The sequence below is a fragment of the Tripterygium wilfordii genome, chromosome 11 (assembly GCF_013401445.1).
Source record: "Tripterygium wilfordii isolate XIE 37 chromosome 11, ASM1340144v1, whole genome shotgun sequence".
NCBI classification, from domain to species: domain Eukaryota; kingdom Viridiplantae; phylum Streptophyta; class Magnoliopsida; order Celastrales; family Celastraceae; genus Tripterygium; species Tripterygium wilfordii.
Window position 1 is genome coordinate 1324162 of NC_052242.1, and position 12755 is coordinate 1336916.

A 12755-nucleotide genomic window follows, 5' to 3' on the forward strand; every position below is an offset into this window, starting at 1 on the left:
CGGGCCGGGCCCAACAAAGGACAGAAAAGAAACACGTATCCTCTCGGATGGTCGGTTTACTTACTAAGTTTTATCTGCACTTCCAGTGAAGTTCTACCAAGCGAGAGTTTCTATAACAAATGCAATCAATTGAACAGTAATATATAAATGTGGAAAACGTTATTTATTACGTGAAAATAAACTTCGGTTAATGAAAAGGTTCACAGCATTTGCAAACAGTTGGCAGCATGAATCTATATTGCCAGTGAAAACCCAGTCACCATCATATGGATTTGGGGAGTAACTCTCATCTTTCTCTACTCAGATCGACAATCCTGTTATCATAAGGTATTCTTTCTTCTTCACCAACAGATGTTGGAGACATTTGAACCATATACTCTGATCTGTTGGGCCACAATTTAATCTGCAGAGACAGTTTCGAGGTGAATGTGAAAATGATGCTGGTTCCCACAGGAATGATACAGCACCCATAACATATAGCAATAACATTATCCATGGAAAACAATAGCCTGACAAAGGGTTCGGTACGATTTTGGCATCCATTTAAGACAATAAAACTAAGTTGGACTTTTAGGTCTTTATAATGGATTTGAGGATTTAATAAAAACTTAGGTCGGTGAAGGCGTGAAGTCATAAGTTTCTAACTCAGTGAGGCAACTACAAGATGAAAAATCAATCAAATAATGTCGCTACCAATGTAATTTTCCACAAATGAAAAAGGTTAATACTCTTAAGTTCTTTGTGTCCAATTCCAAAGTCAATGCACTTTCTCTATCTCCTCTTTTCTTTTCTTAGAAAAAAGAGGCGAGGGAGAGAATGAAAAAGACTCAAGGAAGTATAAAATAATAAAGAACCAGAAACATATTGAAAATCTAATGACAACTTCGCTCAGACAAACAGCTCAAAAGATTCTCAAAAAGCTTGTGCCAGGATGCTATTTTCCAAAGTCTAGCGTCCAACATATATATGGTCCATATAGAGACTGAAATAGAGGAGATTGTATACCTAGCACCTTGGAAATCCTTCCTTAGTCCTTGTATTTCATTGTTTCCTTCTCAAAGCCAACGGTTGGAAATTGTTTTGCATACTCCTCCACCTCATGGCGGAGCTTTGCAATCTCAGACTGAATGTTTTTATCTGACTGCAAAGTTGCCACAAAATCCTTCAACTTTGTTCCTGGACTTGCATCATTAAAAGAAGTCTGCTGTGAGCATCAAGGTCTAGGAGCTTAAATCTCTTACTAATTGCAATTCACTATTAACCATGTAATAAGAAAGCATATAATTGAGACGAAATGGTAGTGGAAGGACCTTTTGTATCACCCTTGATCTTCAACGCTAACTTCACAGCTGCATCAAAGAAGTCAGCAACCTTAGCAAAATCTTCTTCAATAAACCCTCTAGATGGCAGAGCTGGGGTTCCTGGAACAACAGAAACATAGGAATAAACCACAAGCATTTGACAAACAGAACTGCCAAAAGATGCATAAAGGATCAAGACTGTACCCATACGAATGCACCAGGAACCATGGCAGACACATCGCCAGGAACAGTGTTTTTATTAGCTGCAATGTGAACTGATTCCAAAACCTTTTCTACTCTGGATCCATCAATACCCTGTCAAACAGTTTCCCCAAAATGATATAAAATTTCTCTGATATAATTGATTTTTTTTCATCCTTGAGTTTCAGAAATACATGACGGTTTTGCACCTCTTTTTTTTCAACACAAATCCATCTAAACCATTTTGAACTGCTTCATATTCATTACTACCTAACGAAAGAACTGTCTGTCAGCAACGGGGATTTTTTAGCAGCATTCATCGTTATGTAACACGAGTTTTTTTGCGAAGAGTTTTATTTTGGAGACTTTCCACGGAAAAATAAGCAAAACCCACTTGCCTTTTCCGTAACTTGCAAACATACCACCAATATAAAAACAGAAGGTGTTGGAGAAGATAGTTATTTTCTCATACCTTATCTCTTAGATTCACCAAGACTAGGTGGTTCTCTGTTCCACCAGACACCAAATCATAGCCCTTCTCGAGCAAGCACTGCACATATAGTGATAGTAACTTATGAGTGTCACCACGAAGTTAGGAATCAGTCAGATAAACGACTGAGAACTAAGACTCAGGCCCAACAGATATGTGAAAAAGATAAAAATACATAATTCAACATACCTGAGCAAATTTCGAACAATTACTAAGAACCTGCTCTTGATAGGACTTGTAGTCGGGAGTTCTGGCCTATAAAAACAAGGGGAAAAGAGCTTGGTCAAAATGATTTCAATACATTCTTGGTCTGGCATCCTAGGAGCATCAGTCTCTAGCATAAGGTTTAATCTGTATTAAAGAAATTGATTATCCTAGGAGAGGGAAAGAGGGTAGGTCGAGAAAGAAAACCTGCTTCAATGCAATAGCTAAACCGGAAATGGTGTGATTGTGTGGACCACCTTGGAGTCCAGGAAAAACAGCCTTATTGATTTTGTCTTCATAGTCATACATCACCTGTTGGATGGCAGTCACACATTGAATAGCCAATCCTAAACAATTCATTTTCATACTTTTGTTATTAGCATGAAAAGAACCAGATATAACTTGAAAGAAATGACTATCCTATGATTGCAATGCTCATGACTTCAGTTAGAGCAGTGACCTCCCCCCCCCCCCCCCCCCCCCCCCCGGTTTAAGAAACCGTTTACGAGGGAAGAATTTTATAGGAGAGAGTAGGAAGCGAAGAGGAAGATACTGGCTTGAAGTAGATTTAGTAGGAATTGATGAAAGTATGATCATACATAGAAATTAATGACAGAAACGAATATAAGTAGTGGATTCCCGTTGATTTTCTCATACTCATGTAGCTGACTCAAACTTTTAGGATAAAGGCTCGGATGATGATGATGAAGAGATAAGTAAAATCTAAACTCACGTCTTCGCCTTTTTTATTTATCTCCTTTAGCCCCTTCCTGAAGAAGATCATGGCCCCATGTGGACCATGAAGTGACTTGTGTGATGTGGTTGTAACAACATCTGCATACTCAAAAGGAGAAGGAATAACACCAGCTGCCACCAATCCACTAATGTGTGCCATGTCAGCCAACATAATTGCCTTCTGCTTATCACAAACCTGAATAATCCATCATATAAATTCTCATAACCTCAAAGCAGTGGAGGGAAAAAAAAAATAGAAACAACTTAGAAAGCAGATGAGCATAATTGATTCTCATAGAGAAATGTAAATTTACCTTGCGAATATGGGCATAATCATAGAGGCCTGCATAGGCACTAGAACCAGCAACTATGAGTTTTGGTCTAAAAAGTGCAGCACTTTTCTCCAACTGCAGAAATGTTACTTTATAATCAGAATCAGCCCTAATAAGAGAACAGGAAGTGCACTTTGCAAGAAGAAATAGAAACAAAATTTAAAGAAGGTAGAAGACCCATGGGCCAGATCATCGTTACCAGGAACTCGGTACGCTCCGAGTCGTGGTACGGGAATGGGATACGCCACTTGATTAATTTGTGGTATGTTTGGGGGTAGGCTTAATTGGTACGCTAGTTGGGAACGTGGTACGGTTTGAAGAGTTATTGGGGTCACTTCTAAATATTGAATGAAATATAAAATGAAATATAACATATTTTACAATCTAAAGTACAAGAAAAAAACAATTTCAATGCTTCTCTATTATTTTTGGAGACTGGGTAACAAATTTTAATGGGCTTTGTTATTTTTAGGTCAATTTTCTAGGCTTTAGTTGTGGGCTTTGATAACCACAAATTTAGGGTTTAGATACTCTTCTTTCCCAATCCCAACGCCGTGAAGACTCCTCTCTGGTTTGGGTACTCTTCTCTGTCCCGCCTTCTCTGATTCTGTTGTCGAGTAACTGTTCTGCCTCTCTCATGCATTCTCTCTGGTTTGAGTACTCCTCTCCCACACCTTCCGCTTCTCTCCAACATCGTGAAGCATCGACCAAGTATGATTTTTGGGTCTTTTTTGGTTTGGGAACTGTCAGTCTGTACACTGTCTTCTACTCTTCTTTGTTCTCACATCTCAATCGATTTTGGGTCTTTTCATGGCAGAATTTTGGGATGCTACTTTAGGCGTTCTAGGTCGCGCTCTCGAGCGTCCCAGGTCGCTAGTGTACCCCGAATTGGGACGTTCGTCGTAATGACCGTTCCCGGTAACTATGGGCCAGATAAAATCCTCACTAATCGACTAATTAATGAACAAAAATAGAGTTAGTTGTTATTTTTCAATTAAAACTGCTAGCAGACAAACTAAAAATGATAATATGCCAGCAAACACCCTCTTACTCCTATTCCTTGTAGTTAACAACCTATTGAATACCAGATATATGGGGCAAATAATCATATAACTGAGGTACAACTACGAACATTGACAGGTACCTGCTCATAGTCAATATAGCCTTTGCTTTCATTCAATCTGTACGGCATTGTCTCAAAGAATATGGATACAGCAGATATCTTCTTGGTGTCAGTCTGCCCAATGCCAACAATTAAGTGCATCAAATACCAATACTAAAGGCATATTTTTTTGAGGAAAAATTTGGAAGACATAATAAATAGGAGTTAATATTTGTCAAAGCAATGAATGAGTTGCAACGCTGCAAAGAATTTACGTTCGTAAATTGCCATGGCAAAAAAGTTCTCTTAAGTTTGCCAGACAATATTATCAGATGGAAGTTTTAAGCACCTGATAACCATGTGACAAATGCCCCCCGTGAGGAAGGTCTAATGCCATGATTCTTTCATGTGGCTTCAACAATGCCGTGTAAACTTGAAAGTTAGCAGGGGATCCAGATAGAGACTACTCGTTGACTGCGACAAATAAGATATCCATTGTTTTTAATAAAGCTTGTATTAAATTTCAGTTTGCTCTGCACACGCATAAAATGATGTTTAACTTTACATAAGTAAAAACTGATGAAACTGACATAATTGAACCTAAGGAAATGCTGTATCTACCCATCTAATACAAATACTCATTGGTGTGCCTCCAGTGTAATGATTATAATTAATCAATAAAATAAACCACAGAGCAAAAGAGAGAAAAAAAAAACTTTCCCATCAAGAGAGAAGTTAACAAAATTATTGGCACCATCCTCTAAATGTGGTCAAATTCAAAGTGACAATCGAAATGAATACCAAAGGTCCCTCATTAGTCTAATAAGATAAAAATATCATCAACAACTAATATTTACATAAATGGGGGCTGTTCTAGTTCAAGAAGAAGAAAGCTCCTTGTTTGTTTCAATAAAATTCGACAACAATATAAGATGTGGGCAAGATTTCTAGAACAACAACATGCAACTTTTGCAATGATAAATCATAAATTCCTAGCCATGGTTTGCTATATCCTTTATAAAAAAAATTTAAAAATATCGATGGGAAACATTTATGGAGAAGCAATAATGTTGATTCCCATTTCCCATTGTTAACATGCTGTGGCAGTTCATGCAAAAATTATCTTTTGATCCCTATGAAATTATAGTACATGAATAATTTAAGAACACAATGGTGTCTCATGTTTGTACATACTACATTGTAAAGGACTCGTAAATTTATTACTACCATCACACTGACCTAAATAGCTAGATCACAGCATGTAATTGGTAAATTCACAAAACCCTCTGGATCTCCAGACCATAAAAAAGTTAACTCTTAACAAAAGCTTTGTCAGACTCAGACATAAACATCAAATTCTATATTCAAATAATTGAACTGGAATTTTCTATTCACTTTGACATAATTCAGGACTGATTCCTTTACCTCCCCATTTCGCAGGGTCCAATTGAAAAGCTTCCAAGGCACGCTTCTGACATAGACTCTCAGCCATATCAATGTATCTATTGGAAAGGAGGAAAGATTCATAAGAAACACAAACCTGCCTTAAGTATGGTCAACAGGAAAATTAAAATGATTTAACAGATCTAAAATGCTAAATCTGGAGAAAATTTTACAAAATATTTTTAGAGCATAAAGTGCTTTGCAAAATTAAGGTGATACCATATGTTGTAGTCTTCATTTTAAAATTTGTAAATCAAAAAATATTGACTGTATCGCCAATTTTCAAAAAATTGAGGAGTTTGAAGGTAGAGTGGATTGTCCTACTCGTTTCCTCCATAGTATCTAGCGCCAGGATATCCTTCACTGTATTTGTTAGTCATGACAGACCCAACTGCTTGCATCACCGCAACCGATGTGAAGTTCTCTGAAGGTATGAGCTCAAGTCCCTAAAGATTCAAAATATTATAGATTCCGACCATCACTTGATAAAATACAATCAAAATAGTTACATTATAGTATTATACCTTCCATTGCCTTGCTTTCTCAAGCTCAATTATGTCGGCGATTTCTGGATCAATTTCCCCAAGTGGAGCATTCAATTGCTTAATCCACTGAAACAAAATTATGCATCAAAGACTATGAATCCTCAATCTTTGATCTAAAAGGAACGTCCATAAATACACCAGGCAATAGTTGATACAAACAGACAGAAACGGAGATTTGAACAAAAACGATAGCTTACAGTAGCGCGAGATGTCTCTTTCTCTGTCACGGCTTGGTTAGGCAAAGATGACTGCACAAGAAAGATTCTTAAAAAAAAAAAGAAAAAAAGATTTAGCGTGGCATAAACTGCAACAAAAGACAGTAGTGAATGGTACAGACATGGATGCGGACCATGTGATTGATTAAACAGCGGCTGACGAGGGGACTAGAGGAGGCAGAGTCTTCGAAGAGCCATAGCCATTGCCATTTCTTTGTTGCTTCTCGCTCTCTCGTCCCTCTATACGTAGGTATTCTTCTATTGCGGGCGCAGCGAATCGTTTTGTTGGGGACCGTCTGTTTGTGGCGAGTCTATTTTGCCACTATCACGTCACCCTCGCAGTCTCGCACATGTGAGACACTTTCAGAACGGCACCGTTTAACCGTGTGGGCATCTCTATCGTTTTATTCACATATGATCCAACTGAAATTTAGGTTTAGCCCAATAGGAAAAGTAGGGTTGGCGGGTGGGCGCAATTACATGGGCCCATTAAGGAGCCCAATAGGAAAAGTAGGGTGGATGCAATTACGTGGGCTCATTAAGGGTTTATATCTTAACTTCCCTAAAGTAACAAAACTTATTTTGCCGGAACATAGTTAACAGTTGAACAAATCTTTTTATTTACGAAGAAAAAAATTCTCTCAATTTATTTGTTGGAAAATGCTCGAGACCCCCAACTAATGTGGAGTGTTGGATGTGAAATTGACATTTCCCCAAAACTCAGGGATCTTGCTACAATTTTGAGGAAAATCTGCTGATCTTTTATTGTTAAAACATAGGTGTTCGTTGGCAAAAATTGAGACTCCAGGCTATGCGGGCTGGATTTGCAGCACAAGACCCAAAAATTGTTGGCGAAATGGGCTGCATCTAGCCTCGTGAGTTCAGTTCTGGTTGGATACTTGGATAATGGTTATAACTACCCATATGTGTCTTTTGGGCTTAGCCCAGCTCTTAAGGCTCCGACTGTTCTTACTTTTATGAAAAGAGAAAAATGGGATTATTGCCTTATTTAAACGAGTGTTGAGTGAGCTGGCGTGCACTCAAGTTGACAGCAACTTTTCCCAATTTCATCATGTCCCGATGGGAAATCAATAGCTTACAATATGGATTTGTTTTAGGGCGGTTTGGTAAGCAACAACCATATTTGGGCGTCAATTATACGGCAATTCTGACGCACTATTATGTAGTCTATTTGGAATGCTCTTCTTCTAGACAATTTTCATAGTAGTATTTTTTATTTCCTCTCCATATTATCCTCATTCTTTTAGTGTTACACAACTAATACCCTTAAAAATATCTATCCTCCCATTTTTTATTTTTTATTTTTAACTATTTATAAATATTTCAATTGATTATCTTTATTTTATAAATTAATTGTTATCTGTTACAAGTAAAATACATAATATCCTTCCACGCACATAATATTCCGATACGTAATTTGCCACTGAATATTACACAACATATATATTACCATAAAAAATTAAATCAAACACTACCAACCATTCAGACAGCATATCTGTTGTCTGCCAAACGAATCCTTATTTTGAATTTTGTATTTGATCATTTTATTCACTTTTATATATTTGGATTTAAATAATCCAATTCGGAGATTCCAATAGATGCCTCCTTTCCTATCGATGTAAAATCTTTACGACCTATACGATCATAGTTGGGATCCAAACTGTGACGTTGACGGCGAACCTCAGAACCTATAGGAGCAAAGGGAGAGCGACCTTTGATTTCTCGGGATACTCTAATGCTCAAGTCAATAATTTCTTAAGAGTAAATCAATAGTGTAGAGTTTATTGGTTTAGAGTCCGTGCATATCTGAGATAGGGCGTTGCTTTTATAGTGATTGTGGCATGAATGTTGTCGCTAAAATTATTGTGATCATGACTTTTGAGATCAAGTGGAATATCTTTCATTCTTTTGATTGAACGAATTCCCTTTTTCTTGGATTGTATACGATAAAAATCCTTTTCTCCTACAAGATATTTTCTCTATGTCATCACGATATCATGCTGATTACGCATGTCAATTTTTCTATATTCATGTGGATGAAAAAATTAAGTTATGTCTTGTCAGCATGCCATGTGTCACAAGAACGTACTGCAACAGCTTCAATTTTTCTATATTCATGCGGAAGAAAAAATTAAGTCATGTCTTGTCAGCATGTCAGGTGTCACAAGAACATACTGCAATAGCTTTTAGGAAGGGAATGTCGTACTAAGAATAAAATAAGGGAGATGACAACTCTCAAGGAATAATATCTAAAATATATCCTCCTCAAAGCTAACAAATGTTCAAATGCAAAGGAAATTAGGGATCAGGGATCAAGAGAGATTTGATCCTACCTACCATGATTCTCCATATCCTACCTACCATCAGGTCAGCATACTAGCCTACTAATCATGCATGATCTAAGAAAACACCTAGACTCAACCCACTCAATCCAAAGACTTCCTAACGACAACCTAGGGAAGATTCAAACTCAAACTAGAAAGGATCATGAAGAATCCTCATATCACAACGAATGATCAATATTTCAACAGACTTGGGATATGAAAATCCCAACAGATACGACCTACAACCCTATAAAAGGAGGATGATCAGACTCATCCCATGTATGCTCTCACAACAAAGACATATGACTTCCACTTTGATTCTCTGAATACAATTACTGACTTGAGCGTCGGAGTATCCCGGGCCATGAAGGGCCGCCCTCTCCATTGTTCTTGTAGGATTCATGGAAGCTTGCCGTATCATCAGCTGACGTGTGGCTGATTTAGATTTTTTACATCAACAATTCACATTTTTCATATATTTTCTAATCTTGGACCACCATTTAAGCAAAACATATTTTGTAATATATTTTATTATTGTCCAACACATTGTACAATTGATTGCTCTAACAAACACCACCTCAGCACCAACCCAACCAAAAATGGACGAAAATGATGAGTCCCCAATCGAACAAGTCCGACTAACCGTACCAAACACCGACGATCCCTCACTTCCGGTATGGACCTTCCGGATGTGGCTTCTTGGAGTCCTCTCATGCGCCCTCCTCGCTTTCGCAAACACGTTCTTCATGTTCCGCAAGGAGCCCCTCTCCATCACCATGATTTCGGTGCAGGTGGCGTCGCTCCCTGTTGGGAAGTTCCTCGCGAGTATTCTCACTAATAAAAAGTTTCGGATTCGGGGGTTTGGGGACCGAGAGTTCTCGTTGAATCCAGGTCCATTCAACGTTAAAGAGCACGTCTTGATATCTATATTCGCTAACGTTGCCTCTTCACAAGAATACGCTATTCACATCGTGACAATTATCAAGGCATTTTACCACCGGAAAATCTCATTCTTGGCTAGCTGGATTCTTATAATCACTACACAGGTGTGTATATATATATATATACATATATGTTTTTTAAAATTTTATTTTTTGAATAATTAGGACCCACTAGTTATTTCGTCTGTACTGTACATGTAGAGTGTTGTTTAGTACAAAGTCAATACAAATTTTATATAAATTTTGGATGCAATTGTTTGCTGTCTTTGTGGTAATATGGAGCAGGTTATGGGATATGGGTGGGCTGGAATTATGAGGAGATTTGTGGTGGATTCAGCAGAGATGTGGTGGCCAAGTAGTCTGGTTCAGGTTTCTCTCTTTAGGTATAATTTTAACGGATTAAATCATTATTTCCTACTTTTGCCTGCTATAATTGTTATTTCTGAAATAATTGGCTTTGCAATTGGTGCTAAATCATTGTTTTTCTTCCCCAAAAAGTGAAACCAAATTTCATGAATGAGTGCAAACTGCAAAGGCAAGCGTATATCATTGTTTCTACAAGAGTACTAGGAGTTCCCATTGTTCCTCTTGCATTCAGCATCCAATAACATTATTCACAAAACTTTGGAAAGAAGAAGTGAATGTAGAACTTATTTTACATTGTTTTCATTTTTGTTATATAGGGCTCTGCACGAAAAAGAAAACAAGCGCATGACACGGGGGAAGTTTTTCTTGATTGCCCTCATTTGCAGCTTCACCTGGTACTTGTTCCCAAGCTACCTCATACAAATTTTGCAGGCTGTTTCCTGGGTGTGCTGGATATTCCCCAAGTCAACGACGGCACACCAACTTGGGTCAGGCATGGCGGGACTTGGTCTTGGTTCCTTTGCTCTAGACTGGACTGTTGTAGCTGCATATTTCAACAGTCCCCTTATAAGCCCTTTTTTCGCCATTGCCAATGTTGCTGCTGGCTACGTGTTATCCATGTTTGTTGCACTTCCTATCCTCTACTGGGGCATTAATCTTTACGACGCCAGGAGGTTCCCAATTTTCTCCTCGAACCTATACAATTCCAGAGGGCATAAATATAATGTATCAGGTATTGTGAATGACAAATTTGAAATTGACATGGCTGCATATGAGAAGGAAGGACGTGTAAAAATGAGTGTGTTCTTTGCTCTTTTTTACGGAGTTGGTTTTGCTTCAACTGTAGCAACGATTACGCATGTAGCATTGTTTAATGGAAGGTGAAATTGTTTTATTGTGTCCTTTGATGCCTGTTATATTGTTTTAGCAATCATGGTGGAACTAACTTGGTTGAATCATATCATTACAATTTACAGGGAGATATATAAACAATTTTGGTCTTCATACAAAGGAAAAGTAGATATACACACAAGATTGATGAAGAAGTACAAAGCGGTTCCTAACTGGTGGTTTCACTCGACTCTTGTTCTGTCACTGACACTAGCTCTGGTCTTATGCACTGTCATGAAAAAAGAGATCCAAATGCCGTGGTGGGGACTCATTTTTGCGGCAGGGATTTCGTGTGTATTTACTCTTCCGGTCAGCATCATCACCGCCACAACAAATAGTGTAAGACGAAGGAATGGAATTTGTCATTGCTTGTCAATATTTGAAGATGCTTTTTACATTCTAATTCTGGTTTTCTTCCTAATACTGGCAGAGACCAGGTCTCAATGTCATCACAGAGTATGTGATGGGTTCCATATTGCCAGGTAGACCATTAGCCAACGTGTGCTTCAAGACTTATGGGCATATAAGCATGGTCCAGGCAGTTCTCTTCCTCAACGATTTCAAGCTAGGCCATTACATGAAGATTCCACCAAGATCAATGTTCCTCGTCCAGGTATGTCAAATCTTTGTGGCTAGAACTAAATAAGCGAATCTCACATTTTCCATCTGCTTAAGCTTTTGGACATACTTGCACACGTACACAGGCCATTAGCCGATTGTAAAGCCCAGTTCTTGCATTTGTATGTATGTTCATATAAGAACCGGAAATTCAGTAGCTAAACATGATGTTAATTCTAATTCCTTCGTATGTAATTTCGTGGTGGCAACTGCAATAAAGTTGATAGGCACTGTCGTAGCTGCAACAGTCAGTACTGGGGTCGCATGGTGGCTGCTGGGATCTATAGAGAACATATGTGAGGATCAACTACTTCCTCATAACAGTCCATGGACATGTCCTAATGACCATGTATTCTTTGATGCATCTGTCATTTGGGGTTTGGTTGGACCGAAACGCATGTTTGGCAGTCTTGGAGATTACTCTGCACTCAACTGGTTCTTCCTTGGAGGAGCATTAGGACCTCTATTTATATGGTTGCTCATCAAGGCTTTCCCTAAACAAAAATGGATTGCGCTGATTAACATTCCGGTAATTTTGACAGCCACCGGTAACATGCCACCAGCGACGAGCGCAAACTTGAATTGCTGGATTATTGTAGGAGTAGTCTTCAACTACTTTGTTTTCAATTACCGGAAGCGGTGGTGGCAGAGGTATAACTATGTTCTTTCAGCAGCATTGGATGCTGGAGTGGCTTTTATGGGGATTCTTTTGCACCTCGCGCTAACCATGGGAAATAAAAACGTCAAATGGTGGGGTTCTGATGGTGAGCACTGTCCATTGGCTTCATGCCCAACAGAGAAAGGTGTTGTTGTTAATGGATGTCCTGCTTTGTAGCTCCTATGTGTTAGAATAATTCTAACTATGAAGTAGGCTTAATTTAATTGTGATTTTAGTTTTGTAAAATGGACCAAAGGCTATGGCTATTGAGATAATGTGGTCTGCCCAATTTTATGTGATTCCTAAAGTTATATAGGCTATAAACAACCTCATTGGTACTATGGACTTTTGTATGGATTTGGGCAAAC

General features: G+C 38.3%; 1 protein-coding gene and 1 pseudogene across 1 annotated transcript; one reads left to right on the forward strand and one right to left on the reverse strand.

The window, feature by feature from the left end:
• Positions 1-125: 125 nt before the first annotated feature.
• Positions 126-6872, reverse strand: LOC120008403 (annotated as a pseudogene).
• Positions 6873-9459: 2587 nt separating this feature from the next.
• Positions 9460-12686, forward strand: LOC120008956 (oligopeptide transporter 2-like). Its single transcript, XM_038859359.1, has 6 exons — positions 9460-9959; positions 10140-10237; positions 10538-11101; positions 11198-11450; positions 11542-11724; positions 11950-12686. Exons 1-6 carry the CDS (start codon positions 9513-9515, stop codon positions 12562-12564), a joined length of 2160 nt encoding a protein of 719 aa, XP_038715287.1. The 5' UTR covers positions 9460-9512; the 3' UTR covers positions 12565-12686.
• Positions 12687-12755: the final 69 nt, after the last annotated feature.